The sequence below is a fragment of the Coffea eugenioides genome, chromosome 2 (genome assembly GCF_003713205.1).
Source record: "Coffea eugenioides isolate CCC68of chromosome 2, Ceug_1.0, whole genome shotgun sequence".
Taxonomy (NCBI): domain Eukaryota; kingdom Viridiplantae; phylum Streptophyta; class Magnoliopsida; order Gentianales; family Rubiaceae; genus Coffea; species Coffea eugenioides.
In genome coordinates, this window is record NC_040036.1 from 74,218,650 (window position 1) to 74,233,120 (window position 14,471).

General features: G+C 36.3%; 2 protein-coding genes across 3 annotated transcripts; one reads left to right on the forward strand and one right to left on the reverse strand.

Moving 5' to 3' along the window:
* The first annotated feature begins 382 nt into the window (after positions 1 to 382).
* LOC113762461 (malignant T-cell-amplified sequence 1 homolog) lies at positions 383 to 5,460 on the forward strand. Of its 2 annotated transcripts, XM_027305919.1 has the most exons (8): positions 383 to 553; positions 1,778 to 1,859; positions 1,948 to 2,015; positions 2,134 to 2,231; positions 4,182 to 4,318; positions 4,482 to 4,549; positions 4,693 to 4,756; positions 5,041 to 5,460. In XM_027305919.1, the coding sequence occupies exons 1-8, from the start codon at positions 543 to 545 to the stop codon at positions 5,056 to 5,058; spliced, it is 546 nt and encodes a 181-aa protein (XP_027161720.1). In that variant the 5' UTR covers positions 383 to 542; the 3' UTR covers positions 5,059 to 5,460. The 2 variants fall into 2 exon arrangements, with proteins under 2 accessions (XP_027161720.1, XP_027161721.1); XM_027305920.1 differs by lacking the exon at positions 383 to 553 and having other exon boundaries at positions 1,767 to 1,859.
* LOC113762460 (epoxide hydrolase A-like) lies at positions 5,346 to 9,941 on the reverse strand. The gene is made up of 3 exons (XM_027305918.1): positions 9,409 to 9,941; positions 6,658 to 6,899; positions 5,346 to 6,259 (listed from the first exon to the last, which is right to left on the reverse strand). The coding sequence occupies exons 1-3, from the start codon at positions 9,871 to 9,873 to the stop codon at positions 6,013 to 6,015; spliced, it is 954 nt and encodes a 317-aa protein (XP_027161719.1). The 5' UTR covers positions 9,874 to 9,941; the 3' UTR covers positions 5,346 to 6,012.
* Positions 9,942 to 14,471: the final 4,530 nt, after the last annotated feature.

Consider the following 14,471-nt stretch of genomic DNA (forward strand, 5'->3'; position numbering starts at 1 on the left):
AAAATATGCAACACTAATGAACACAATGTTATGTGTGTTCGAATTCCTTTACTCATGTGAGGTTTTGTAAGGGAGCTCATGTGAGAATTGACGGGTGATCTATAAAAACTTTTATATGTATGATATTTTTCTGATTCGTGATAGTGATTGGAATCGAATCCACTCAAAGTTTTATTAATAAAAAAAAAGAAGCATATTGAATTCCATTTTTTTTCCTTTTGGTATGGCATTCCTAAGCTTGTGGCAGTGATTGGAGTCCAACCTATCTAAATTTTTATTCACAAAAAACAAAACAAAACAAAAAAAAAAAAGAAGTTTCCTGAAAATTTTTTTTTTCGCACTTTTGAGCTTTATACTGGTGTCTCACTAACCACGATCTCTGGATTCAACTTTAGCTTGGTCATAACGCGGCTGTTTTAACTTTTTAACTCGAGGCCATTCATATAAAGCTCTGTTCATAATTCAGGAGCACATACTTTCCATTTCACTAAATCCCTCCTCAGCTTAAACCCTTGTGTCTTTCTCGGAAAATCGAGCAAAAAATGTTCAAGAAGTGAGTTTTCGTTATTCCTCCTCTGACACTCTTAGATTCTTCTGATTACTAATTTATGCTGCAAAATTCTTTCATTTTTTCTTGGGTTGGGAGGAAGGGTTACTTGTCCAATGTAGATATTAACGTTTGTGTTTGGGTTCAAGTAGTTTAACTCTCGGTTTTCAATTGGAATCCCATTTCGTGATTTTGCTGATTTAATTGTGTATTGTGTGTTAGTTTGTGGGTTTGTTGTATTATCTCTGCCTGTTGTTTTGTTTGTTTGTTCGTTGTTTTCAAGTTATTGTTAGATTTGGGGATTCATCTTGTGAGTTGGGCTTCTGGGTTGTAAGGTCATTGGGGGTTTGAGAGCAATTAATTGTTGCAGTGAATAGCTTAGATAAGGATTTTCTCTGGGATAAGTAGGGAAGATAGATAGCATTTATCGTTGAAAAATCGAAATTTGACATTAAATATGATACAGATTTTTTGCGGCGAGGAAGATTTTTATTTGATATCAAGGGTGATGAACTGTGTAAGAGCTTCAAAAACATGTTTTCCTGAAATACTCGAGACACTTTTGGTGTTTCATATAGTACGGATATAAGCTGTTGAGGAAAGTTATTTGAAAGAAAGTGAAGGTGAAGAGATACCGGTTTGGAAGTGTAGTAGTTTAACTTTATTCTATCACTGTTATTCAAGTTGCAAGGTTTTGAGGAGAAAGGGATTATATGAACTATTGACAGTCTGTATGGCTGGTCGTCTGCTGAGTTGAAGGAGATTTTATTTGTTCCTTTCAAATTCATTTTTTATAGTCCCTGGTCCACCCTCACCCTTAGGTGGAAGAAATGAAATTCTAATCAACCTGGCAATAGGACTAATGAGGTGAATAGTTTCAGGACCTAGGCAAATGAGGAGAGTAGGAGTCATGTAATCATATTGCCATTTAAGTTGAATTTTTATTCCTTCGCTGTGTGGAATAATGGCTAAACAAGTGCGTGAAAGAAACTCTGGCTTATGTTGGTTTGCAACACTTTTGCCATATATCAAGGTTGACACCGTTTGTGTTGTATTGAGTTAAACACCATTTGTGTCCTCTGTGATTAAATTCAAACAAACTGTAGTTGATGTTAATGATGTTCAAGTTACTTGTTTGAGGAGTTCAGGTCCTGCAGTCTTGTTCTTTAGCAGTTACTAATATGCAGAGTAAAATAACCCTTTGGGTATTTTCCTTTGAATGTTTTGCAGGTTCACATCCGAAGAAGTTTCTGGCCAAAACCAAGTAAAGGCATCTGTGCAACGCAGAATCCGCCAAAGTATTGCGGAAGAGGTCTTAATTAGGGCTATACCTATCACATTACTCTGTACTTTCACTTTAGTTCTAGCACTTATCAATCTTGTAATCCTTTTTGTTGCAGTATCCAGGACTTGAACCAGTATTGGACGATTTGCTTCCTAAGAAATCCCCCCTAATAGTTGCAAAATGGTTTTCTTTTCTTCAATGATCTTTAAATCCTTGTATTTTACTTCTGCCTTTTATCAATTAGATTATGACCTTGAATCTAACTTTCTACTCTTCTTTTGCTTTCTTTTCTGTTTGTAAGCCCAAATCATCTGAATCTTGTTATAGTGAACAATGTGCCACTTTTCTTCAATATACGTGATGGACCGTACATGCCTACTCTTCGACTTCTTCATCAATGTAAGTCGGTCATTCATTACATAGTTTCTACCCCATTTCTCTAATTTCTTCTAAACATTGCCATCTATCATGTATTTAGGCTAAAAAGTTTCCTGTTGATTTGACAATGTCTCAACATGCATGGTAAGTCAGTTGTATTCCAGGGGGAATAGAAGCTCAATATGCAGCGGGGAATGGGGGGAGAGAAAGAGAGAAATATAATCCACCACTGATTTCCTTTAAAATTTCCAAATGATTGCCCCAGGGAATGTCAGCAGTTGTAGTCTATACCAGGAATCTGGTTTAATACTATGAAGATATGTATCAAGCTTGTGTAAGTTTGAAAACTTGTAGCACATTTTTTTACAAAGTTACAGAATGTAGCTTATTTATTACGAAGTTGTCCATTTGCAATGAAGAGTTCGTTTAATAATCTACATTTGAATATTTGAAAGGCTTATAAGATATCATACTTAAAAAACCTGCATCTAAATGTCTTGTTTAAGATCTATTGGGTAATTTGGTTGGATTGGCGATGGTCCTCAATCCATGTCCAGGTCCAAGTTTAAAACTAGTATAAGATGCAAAATGCTGGGATGCAGAGAGTTTGATTCTAGCAGTCATCCTTCTTAGTTTTCATTTGTGAACCATTTGGTTTTCATATTGAAGATCTTGTTTCTGTTTGGATAATTGCTTTCAACAACCAGCTAGCTGACATATGATCCAGCATTATGTTAATTTACCAAGAAAAAAAAAGAAGCGTAACACTGGGGTTCCCTGCTGCATTTTGCATACTAACAATGAGATCACTAAAAGTAATTTTACCTGCAATGAGATATGTAAGCAATGCTGTTAAACGCAAAATACAATGGTGTCGAACCACAAACTGAGTCATGTACACATCAGTTTCTTAGGAGAACCATTGTACCTATTCTGTGGAATTATGTACGAAAAGAAAATGTAGTATGTCATTTATATAGATCACATCATACTTTGATACAAAAGTTTAGTTGTGTTAATCCATTTATTATATGCTTAACTATATATCCCAGTGAGTTGTGTACTTGTGTGTAAAAAATTCTTATCTTCACAGGATAATCTAGTGTGGTGTTACCTTGTCATGTTGATTGCCACCTTTGGGTCTCAAGAAATTGTAGTCACTAATATGGAATGGTTCTGTCATCCAGCATGATTTGTTCAATCCTCAGATAATCGATGTTAACTGTTCTTGGATTACTGTGAAGGAATGACAGAAAGACATCATAAAAAGTGCTTCAACATCAAGACAAAAAATGTAAAAATAAAAACCAGATTTCAACTGGTGCTGACTTATACACAGTTGAAATGAGAACAGAACAGTTTAAGAGCCCTAGAGAGATGGTGGCTGAGAGATGCGTTGCAGTCACCTGTCATTAGCATGCATAAACAAGTATGCAGCAATAGTACAGTCAATAGGTTCATTATGTTTTTAGCTGCTTAAACAAATATATTTGAATGTGGTGCTGGTTGCCTTGAGTGTGCAAAAGTTTAGACTGTACTCAAGGATTCTCATTCAACCAGAAAAAGAAAAATGCTGAACAGTTTCAGGATTACTATTGCTGGAGGCTAAGTTGGATGATATGGAAAATGCTTTGACAATTTATGAGCACCTTTAGTAGTTTGCTCCTGAGAAGTAAATGTTTTCTCCTTGTTTTCCATCGGCAGAGTGGAACTCTTCTTTTCTTATTGCTTTACTCTGCAGGGATTTCTGATCAAAACTGCACTTATCTGCTGATTCAAGAAGAAGTTTCTTTTTAAAACTCTTTTTTCATTAGGGGACAGGTGTTGCTTACATTATGTTGGAGTAAAAAAATTTAATATTGCACATTAAACATGTTTCCTTGAGCAAGTTGTGGCATCAAAATCATTATAGTCTAAGGGTTGTCAAAACTAGTCTATAATTACTTTTGCATGTATTTCTCTCTTTCACAGATCCAAATATCATGAAAAAATTCCAAGTTGATAGGGGCGCGATTAAATTTGTCCTATCTGGTGCGAATATTATGTGTCCTGGGCTTACGTCTCCTGGAGGTGCTTTGGATGATGACGTGGAAGCCGATTCCCCTGTGGTAAGTACAAGAATCATATTCTTCATTGCTTTACCATGTCCATTTCTATAATCTAATTAGATATATAAAGATATTTGGTTTGATGTGCTGTTGTGCCATAGTTGTATCAATTTTGGTTTGATTGTGGTCTTAAAATTTATGACTCGTTGACTTCAATTATCAGGCTATAATGGCTGAAGGAAAGCAACATGCTCTCGCTATTGGTTTTACTAAAATGTCAGCTAAAGATATGTAAGTTTGTTGTAAGCTGTTAGGAAACTTCGACTGTCCTCTTATGTTTCTTTCCTTTTTCGCTTTGCATTTTCTTCGTTTTGATCATGTTATGTTGGTGAGTACGTTCACTATGTTTTAAAAATTATTCTGTGCTATTGCAGAAGGTCAATCAATAAAGGAATTGGTGTGGATAATATGCATTATCTTAACGATGGACTCTGGAAGGTATATTCTTTTCTAGTTCATTTCTTTGGTCTCTTAAAGCATTAAGGTGGTTTTATTTTTCTTTTGGAGGTTTTCTGTATTTCTTGAAATTTCCTCATGAGTATTACAACCATCGGAATTGCATCTTATCAGCAGTTTCTTTAGATTTTGGCATTGTAAGTGGTTAAGTAAGTTGAGTTCATTGATTTGTTCATCAAATGGAAAATTTTTTTCTATTTGTTCTGCTAGCTACATTTCATTAAGCAAATTGTTATCTATGGCATTAATTCAAAGTGTATTTACAGATGGAGCGTTTGGATTGAGCTGACACAACGGTCAAAGGATGTCCAATTTGCAAGAAAATGAATAAGTTTTACCTGCTAGAAAAGCTGCTTTCTTTTCTGCAATAGTTTTCAGTTAATCTGGATGCTGGTGGTAAAGTCAGAGTTTTCTTGAGACCCTTTTTTCTGCCTTGGAGGGTTTACAGGTTTTGGTTCTGAAAATGTATAACAATTGTATGAATGTTAGGTTATGCCCCTCTTGAGTGTGGATCTTAAAGCGGGGGCTGGTCCTCAAACATCTTGAGGCTGAACTATAGTCATCTCTTCAATTTTGTTGCATAGTTGAGCCAAAAAAATGTAGAAATTTTCGAGAAATCGTGAAAATAGAAGTTGGAACCCGTTAAAATTTGTTGGAGAGACAAGCCTACCTTATATGTTGAAGCTCCAATGGCCATCTTCTTTTGATAATTGTCTTGGGTTTGCTTTATTAGTTCTACGTGGAGTACTTATCCAACAGGTTATGAGATAAGAATGGATGCATCTTTATTTCACAGTTGAGTACAAGACAAATTTCTGAACTCAGGTAATGATTACATGGTGCTGAAGTGTAATTTGACATGAAACCTAGTGGTGAGGCAAACCTGATGAGCTTGTTTCTCCCCTTACCTAGCAGTAGTTGTCAGTCTTCCAGCTTTGGCTGAGATCTGACTAGCTCTTGGGTTCATGGTCCTATAGATCTTAGATCAAGTGCTTGACGTTGCAAAATACAGGTGATACTGGATTCTTATCCAAAGCGTTACAGAATTGTTCAATGGATGATTGATAGTAAGAATTGAATGATCTTGAAGCTTTACCATAAAATAAAAAATCAAAGAAGGAAATCCTGCAGCAGGAACAGCAAACAGACATAACTGAGAATACCTAGCGGAAAATCAAGCTTCTAAATGTTCAATTGCCACTCTGCAGAACCGCAGGGCATATTACCACAAGTAGCTCTCAGAACATTTTGATGAAATGATGGATGTGATGGTTGATCTCTTCAGCTCTTTCTTGGTTGAGGAAGTGGCCCGCGTCCTTCATTATCACAGGTTCTTCCAAGAATGGCACGTCCCTTTTGAAGCCGCCACCATGTACGTATTCCTGTGTCCCTGGAGTGGTATACACCATATCCAAGTCTCCGACTATGAATTTCACAGGAACTTTCACTTGTGCTCCTGTCCATGCTGCAGTCAGCTCCCAGTTTCTGCAACGGTGTGGAAAGATTACTATGAAAGGCAAAATCCGTCTTTAAAACCAGGAAGAAAGCCAAGGGAATTTTCTCAATGCATTCTATCCTTTAGATTCATTAGTCTCCATGTTTAATCTTTCACTATTTTTCAATTTTGACCAATTTTTTCCCTAACGACATTCATAAAACTGTGATGATCATTAAAGAGCTCAGTTCTTTCTAACTTTGCTGTGTAAAACTAAACAGAATGGACTTAATAGTGTTTTGCAATGGTTTAAGAGGGAACTGCACCTGAGACAAGTCTATCAAGTATGATCCCAGATTTGCTCCAATTGGAATGTGGATGCATAAATGGAGACTAGCGACAAGAACACGAAAACCAAGAAGGCAATTCATCAAGAAAGAAAACGTACAAATCCAATGCACGGTAGTAGTTCAATCCTCCAGTGAAGCCCTTCTGGGCGTATTTGTTAGCATAGTACTTCAAGTCTTCTTCTGATAGCCAGGCGGGCAATTTGATGTCAGTATCAGGTGAAATCCCAAAAGGGTTCCCCTTTGGTAGACAAGGAGGACCAGGTTTACGATCTGTAAGAATTTTCTTGAGTACTGCTTTGCTCCCATATTTTGCAATTTCAGCCTCAATCTCTCCAGGTTCCTGTGACATGAAAATACTTAAGGCCTTGTTTGGACAGCAATTTTCTAAAGAAAAATTGCTACATTTTCCAATCACTTTTTTACCTCACATATATCAAATCGCTACAGTAATTTTTCTACAAAAAAATCTAGAAAAATGCAATCCAAACACAATCGTACAGCTAACGATAAACATTTTATTGTCGGTTGTATATTACCAAGATGTGTGTTATAGGACATGGCATAGATACTCAAGTCATAAAGTGCAAATTCATGCATTTAAGAGTGTAAAGTGCAGATTCTACAAGCTAAGTCATTCAAATCCAGTGCCTGGTGGGACAACTTGATGCTATAAATTGATAGTTGAGGGTCTATAGTGCAAATAGGTGACATTTCAAGGGTATATATTGCAATTAATTCAAGTGGAAATAATTGAGAAATCAAAGACCATGACCAATGTCCAAAGGACTTGTATTAAACAATTACACCTTAAACTAGGGATATGGAGACCTATAGTTTTAACAATCAATTATACATAGCTTTGATAGAGATTATGCGACAAATTTATCCATCTAAAACGTTTTTAAAGGTTTGGATTGAGGGAGTCGGACAGAAACGTAAGGAAAGAAATTGAAGGGATTTGATTGTGCTCATTTTAATTGATTCTTGAGAGGAAAAGAAAAGGATAGAAAGGGAATGGAAAGGAAACGATCTAGTTATTTTGTTGAAGTATGATTTCGATCCAAAAGCGAGCAGGAATAGAATGAAAGAGAATGACATCTAGTAAAATAACTTAAATTTTTTTAAAAAGTCATTTTTTTCTTATCCTATTAATTAACACTTGATCTTTTCTTTTCTCGATCTAAACAAAATTTCAAATGTTCTTTTTTTTTTTCCCATATTCAAACCAAACAAAATGAATGAAACCATTTTACTCTACTCTCATTTTTGGCTTTTACCTTTTAATATGGGAGATGCAGGGCTTAAATTATGGCCATAAATGCAACTGGAATTTAGGTAATGGAAACGGCGCATTCAAGAAGACTGAATTGGCATTCAAGAAAAAATGCTTATGAACCACGAACAACAGGTCATAGCCCACAAACAATGAATTATATGACCTGCCTACGTCTTTAATGCCTACGTCTCATTTACTGGGAGCAGTGGTTTTGCTGACAAAATAATTTTGTCTGCATTTGTAGAGTTATTAATCTAGAATATGGGGTGCCATAATAAAATAGCCCTTTTCTTTGGGTTCAGATCTAGTATACACGTTGTAGTATTTATTGGACTTGGCTTCTCACCGTAGATTTTCTTTCCATTTCTTACAGTACACATCTGAATGCATGATACGTGTCCTCATTTATTAATACTGGTTAGAATTAGTCGAGCTTAAAATGATCACATTTATTTATAATAAATAAAGACACATATCATTCATTCAGATGTGCATTGTCGAAAATCGAGACAGGATCCACTTGAGAGGAGTCAAATCCGTATTTATCCTCTCCTTCTCACTTAAGAATTGTGCATGGTTTCACAAATTTGGACAAATTCTAATCTTTCGCAAGAATTTCTTCCCTTACGTAAATCAGATTTCTAAAACTAAAAAACCCCTCAAATAACATAAAACATCATGAATAATCTTCTTGGTGACAAGTAGCTATCTTGCAACTTTTTGATGTGTCATGTGACAAGTACACCAGTCAATTGTACTGGCAAGTAGCCTAACTTTCAATATTAAGGTGTCACATGACAATTTTTTCTTTGAGCAGACACCGTGAACTAAATTGGTGAATCTCGTGAACCGTAATTTAGTTGATTTGATATTTTTCTAACATATACATTTCATAAGCATACACTAATGTCCACAGAAAAATATATATATTTTTTTGGTTATCAAGGAGAGCTAAGCAGCTCAATACATAGATACTAAACGCGGGGTAGTTACTCCGGCAATATCCAAGTTCATCCATCTCCGAACTATATCCGGTGGACTCTGTAAACGATATAACCCTGGCTCCCAGTGGAATTAATGATCCCCTTAAATGATCCCCTTAAATGATTTACAAGGCAACCCTAACCACCCAACCATTACCCGACCCAACCCAAGTGGCTGAGGCCAAGAGTCGAGATTTCATAGGCAGATACTAAGGCTCCATTTGGATTGTATTTTTCAATTGAAAAATTTCGTGGTTCTACTCTGTGAATATTTGTTCAACATAATTTTTAATTATCTTTTTATCTGACGTAAATTTTATTTTTTATAGTAATTTTCCCTCAAAAACTCCCAAAAAATGCAATTCAAACGGGAAATAAGTCAGTGAGAGGTTAATCAAAGTGGACGCATGATCCATTTCATTTCATTCCCTATTGTCCAAGAAGCAAATAGATCTATGGAAACAAACCCCTTTTGGTTCAAAGTCGAACATAAAAAGTTTCCAAAATAATAATAATAATAAAAAAAAGAGTCATACTTAAAAAGCTTATTTCAAATCTAAATGCTTTTGGTCATCTGGAAAAAAAAAAACCTGGAATCTGCACATGTAATACTCCTCCCCAAAAAATGCCCGCAAGCCGGCAATGGGCTTCATCTTAGGATTCCTTGGCCGGAAAGGCACAGTCAAGCTCACAAATGCCTTCACCATGTCAGGCCTAAACAAGCACAAGTACCAAGCAATCATGGCACCCCAGTCATGAGCCACCAAGAAAACATGGGCTACGCCTAGGGACTGAATGAGGGCCACGAGGTCACCTACAATGTGGAAGCAAGTGTAGCTGGATATAGAAGAAGGAGCATCAGTGTCCCCGTAGCCACGGAGGTCCGGCGCAACGGCACGGTAGCCTAAGGTGGCGAACGCCGTGATCTGGTGGCGCCATGTGTACCAGAGCTCAGGGAAGCCGTGGAGGAAGAGGACTACTGGGCCTTCACCTTTTTCAGCTACGTGCATGTTTATGCCATTTAAGTCCACTTTCTTATGCTCGATGCCCTCCATTTTGTGGCTGCTTTTTGGCTATGAACAAGGAGAAGAAGAAGAAGAAGAAAAGCTGAAAAGGTTGAATATTTGAAATGATGTAGGAAGGTAGTCAAGTGCATTTGAAGATGGATATATATGGTTGTGGCTGAACTACTCCCCTTCGACCCCGTTTCCCTCTCAACTCTCAAGTGCACTGTTCCTTTTATGGTAAACTTTAGAAAGTTGCCTTTTCTGTCTCATTGAATGCATGGTTTCAAATTCAATGTCTTAGGGCCTGTTTGGAACCTGAGTTTTTTTGGAGTTTGTTTAAAACTTTACTGTAGTGCACTGTAGAAGTTTTTAAAAAAAATTTGTAGAAGTTTTTGTAAGGTAAAATTTTTTTTTCTTTTTTTTTTCTCTTTCTCTTTCTCTTTCTTTTTCTTTCTTTCCTTTTCTTTCATCTCTTCTTCTTCTTGCTTCCCCCTTCCCCTTCCCCGTTACCTTGCACCAGCAACTCCCTTTCCCCCCTCCCTCGCCACCGCACTGCCCTCTCTTTCCCCTTCCCCTGCCCACTGCCCTCCCCGGCCACCCCTCTGCCCTCCCTTTCCCCCCTCCCCCGGCCATTGCCCTCCCCTCCCCCGCCATCGCACTGCCCTCTCTTTCCACCTTCCCCCGCCTACTGCCCTCCCCCGCCACCCCTTTGCGCCACCTTTCCCTCTTCTCCTGCCCGCCACCCTCTGCCCTCCTTTTCCCCCTTCCCCCCGCCATTTGCCCTGCCCTTCCCCTGCAGCCCAGCCGCACCAGACGATGGCAGGCCTAGGCTTGCGACCAGACGCAGCCCAGGCTCAGCCTTTCCTCTTCTCCACAGCGCACCAGAAGCAGCCCGGACTCACGACCCAGCCGCAACGCGCGCGCAGGCTGGGGGACGAAACGGTGGTGGTGTGTTTTGGGAACCGGCGGTGATGTTGGGTTGGGATGGGGGAGGAAGAAGGAAAAAAGGGAAGGGAATTTTTTTTGGTGTGTTTTGGGTATTTTGAGGTGTGTAGGTAAAAAATTTTGAGAAGATTTTTGGGATTCCTGTAGCAAAAGTTGTTAAAAAACTAGTAGATAAAATACTTATCCAAAAAACTGGGTTCCAAACAGGTCCTTAGTTTGATTTGATAGAGTATTTAGACTTTAGAGAGAGAGTTGAAAATCACAATTTAAAAGATTTTCTAAGTAAAATATTTATACTGAATGAATACTTCGTATTATAAATTTTCAATTATATAAATGCACTAAAATGTAATAGTAAGATATTAATTCAACTAGAAATGTAATATATATATATATATATCCTTATACTATATAAGAATGAGTTTAGGGTAAAGATGATCTTTGGATTTCAACTGCAAGGGTGGGACTATTTTGGAAACGCGAGAATGTTTGAAGTGCAATTAGAATATTGAATATGAGTCATTGTAGTTAATTTGATTTTGTTGTAATTACTTAGATGTCCTTTCAGACATTCAAAGCTAGGTTTAAGTTTGACATGTGGTAGTGTTCGATATCCGATCCAACATTGGGTACAACTGAATTCAGCTTGTGTTTTAGTGAAATTACATAAAAACCCTTCTAATCATTTAATTGTATTAATATCCAAGTCTTTTAATTTTCTAAAGCCTTTATCATCAGTTATTTGCAAAACTTATTATATATAGATGTTAAGACATAATCAATACCAATTAGTAGAGAAGTTTAGTTTCTTGACCATTACCATGGCAACCCCCATCTATTCAAATTCATTTCATTTACTTATAGTTTTGTTCCATCACAATCATGCAACCTATTTGTTTCTCAATAGGTATGTTTTCTTTAACCAATTTACTTTTTGGTTGAAGAAATCTATAATCTTGCAAGTTGTATGTGCAATAAGTTTTTAGTGTTTTAATTCAATTATCCATGTTAGACAAGCTTAATAGGTAGGAGATCACATTTGTTAGTTGTTATTTGTGGTTTAAAATAAGTTTATCATCATAAAATTTTCCATTTATAGACTGTAGCTACTTCTTTTGTTGTTTTAACTACTCCCTCCGTCCCATTTTGATAGTCATGTTTTCCTTTTTCGTCCGTCCCAAATTGTAGTCCACTTTTCAATTGAAAAATATAGTTGTATTTTAATTTTTATGAAATATCCTTATTCAATGTAAGTTGTTGTTACTATAAACCTACCTCATTTAATGAGAGTTAATTCTTTATTTACCATCAATTCAAGTTCCCATAAAGTTGTACTCTAATTAATGTGAGGGTATTTTAGGAAAATAGTTACCTAAATTGATTGTTCCAACAAAGTTAACTATTTTTTCTTAAACTGTGTGAAAAAAAAATCAGGACTATCAAAGTGGGACGGAGGGAGTATTAGTTATGGTAATTTTCAAATCGTTTACTATTTTATTGATGATTCCATCTAGGCAAATTTTCACTTCATTTGATTTGTCAATATGTTTAACTATCTACTTAAAACTATTTGGCTGCAAATCTAAAGTATGTATTTCATTACTTTTAATTATTTTCTTGAATTGAGTGGATTAAGATGCTTTAGTACTTTTTTGAGGTAATTATTTCTCTAAATTAGAGTGTTAGGTGTTGTATATCTTTGCAATTAACTCAAAAACTGATGTTTCGTGATTGTAACCCTTATTGAGAAGAAGATTCTTTGCTATATGCCCTAAACCATACAATAAATCATAATTGATTGATTGGTCAATATGGAGGTTTCGTGATGATATATCCTTAAAATCAATATAAAATCAAGAATTTGGCTTGCAAGAACCGAAATTCCACCAGCAATGATTTTTTTAAGTATGTAATTGTCCAAATCTCACTTGTATGACAAGATAATGTGGTGGATTGCCCTCATATCAAGATTAAATTCAAACTAAATAACAGATTTTAATATTCCTAAAGTGCATGAGCCGATATAGGTAGGTTTTTTATTCAACTAGGTTAGATGCAAAGTGGTTGATCGTATCTTATAATTATGTTTCATTGCATATTATATATTTTGACTAATGATTTTTATGTTTAATATTACATAATAAAATTGTCATACTTCAATTCTTATACTACAAAATACCAATTAATAATTATTAACCATCTCTAATTACAAGCACTAAACTCCCGCGCGTTGCGCGGGTTTTTTCCCCTAGTATATATATATAGTCAAAGTTCTATTTAGTGTTATGAGATTTTTTTTCCATCAAAATCAGATAATGCTGTTAGAGTTCCATCTTTAACCTTAAGATATAGTGGTTAATTTTCATTATCTGAAATTCATTTCTGGCTTCTTCCTTCCTTGTTCCGACCTGAAAGGAAAAATTTTCAATGATAAGGATTGTTGGATAGAGTATTATTCCAAATAATTGGGATAAAAATAATTACTGTAATACTTTTTGTAATGTGATATATGTGAGATAAAAAGATGATTGGGAATATAAAAAGGTGGATTGAGAAATGTATTTATGATGCAAGCGAAAAATTTTTTTGAAAAAATTTGCTATCCAAACATAACTGTTATATTGCCAGAGCTATTATTTTTCTGTCAAAACCAACTACTTCTAGAATAGTTGACCACCAAGGAGAATGAGAATAGGTAAAGGATCAAATCCCTTTACCTACATTCTAAAAAAATGCAAAATTTCCAAAAAAAAATTCGCCAACAGGTGCTGGATCGATGATGGTTCAATCCCCTTCGAATTCTTCCTTTAGTCCCTTTGGATCCCCTCTTCCCCTAATCTAGACTCTAAAGTAGGAGCAGGTGTAGCATAGAATCTATTGTGTTTGGCAAAAAAAATACTATTATTTTTCTGTCATGGCAATTTTACTCCAAATACCTTAACTACCCTCTATTGGCAGATGAGTTAACAGTAAGTGTTTTCCAAGCCATGCGGGCCTTTCTTCTTCCTCTCTTCCCTGAATTCACACTTCCTCTTCCTCCCATAAAGACTTGCAGCAGCTTCATAGTGATAATGCCCTCGCAGTATTCAAAGCCGCAAACATGAAACTCAACACCAGTCCAGCTAGAAACATTCATAAACGAGTTGCCAAATGAAAAAAAATAACAATCCAAGCCTGTTTATCTGCTGCCCAAAATCCCTAACCGTTCTGTCTTTTGTTTAGTATCCCAAAGCTTTCCCTTTTGACCAAACCCACAATTTAGATATGCCAAGTAAATTTCTTGTATTAAACCACCAGCCCAAAGGCTGGTGGCCACCACCCAATCATTAAGGTTTGGTGGGGTGGGAGGTAAGGTTTGAACCTTGCCTCCCACCAAATGCCACATTTAAAGTGGCTTGGCTTCGAAAAAATCTAGGCGGGTACATAGTGCACCCGTCTGATCCGGTGGTGGTTCAGTCCCCTCCGAGTTACTTCTAGGCCTCTTTAGGTCCGTCTCCTCCCTCTAGTGTAATATATATTAGGTTATATAACAGTTGTCGTCTCTGAAAAAAAAAAGTATATTTCTTGTATTACGGTTTATAAAATTATCAAAGTTATGTTTGTCGATAAAACACCCTAAATCTACAACTCCCATATCCTTCTTACGGAGAAAATAACAAAAAGATAAATGGATTATTTTATGAATTTCATTTTGCTGTCCA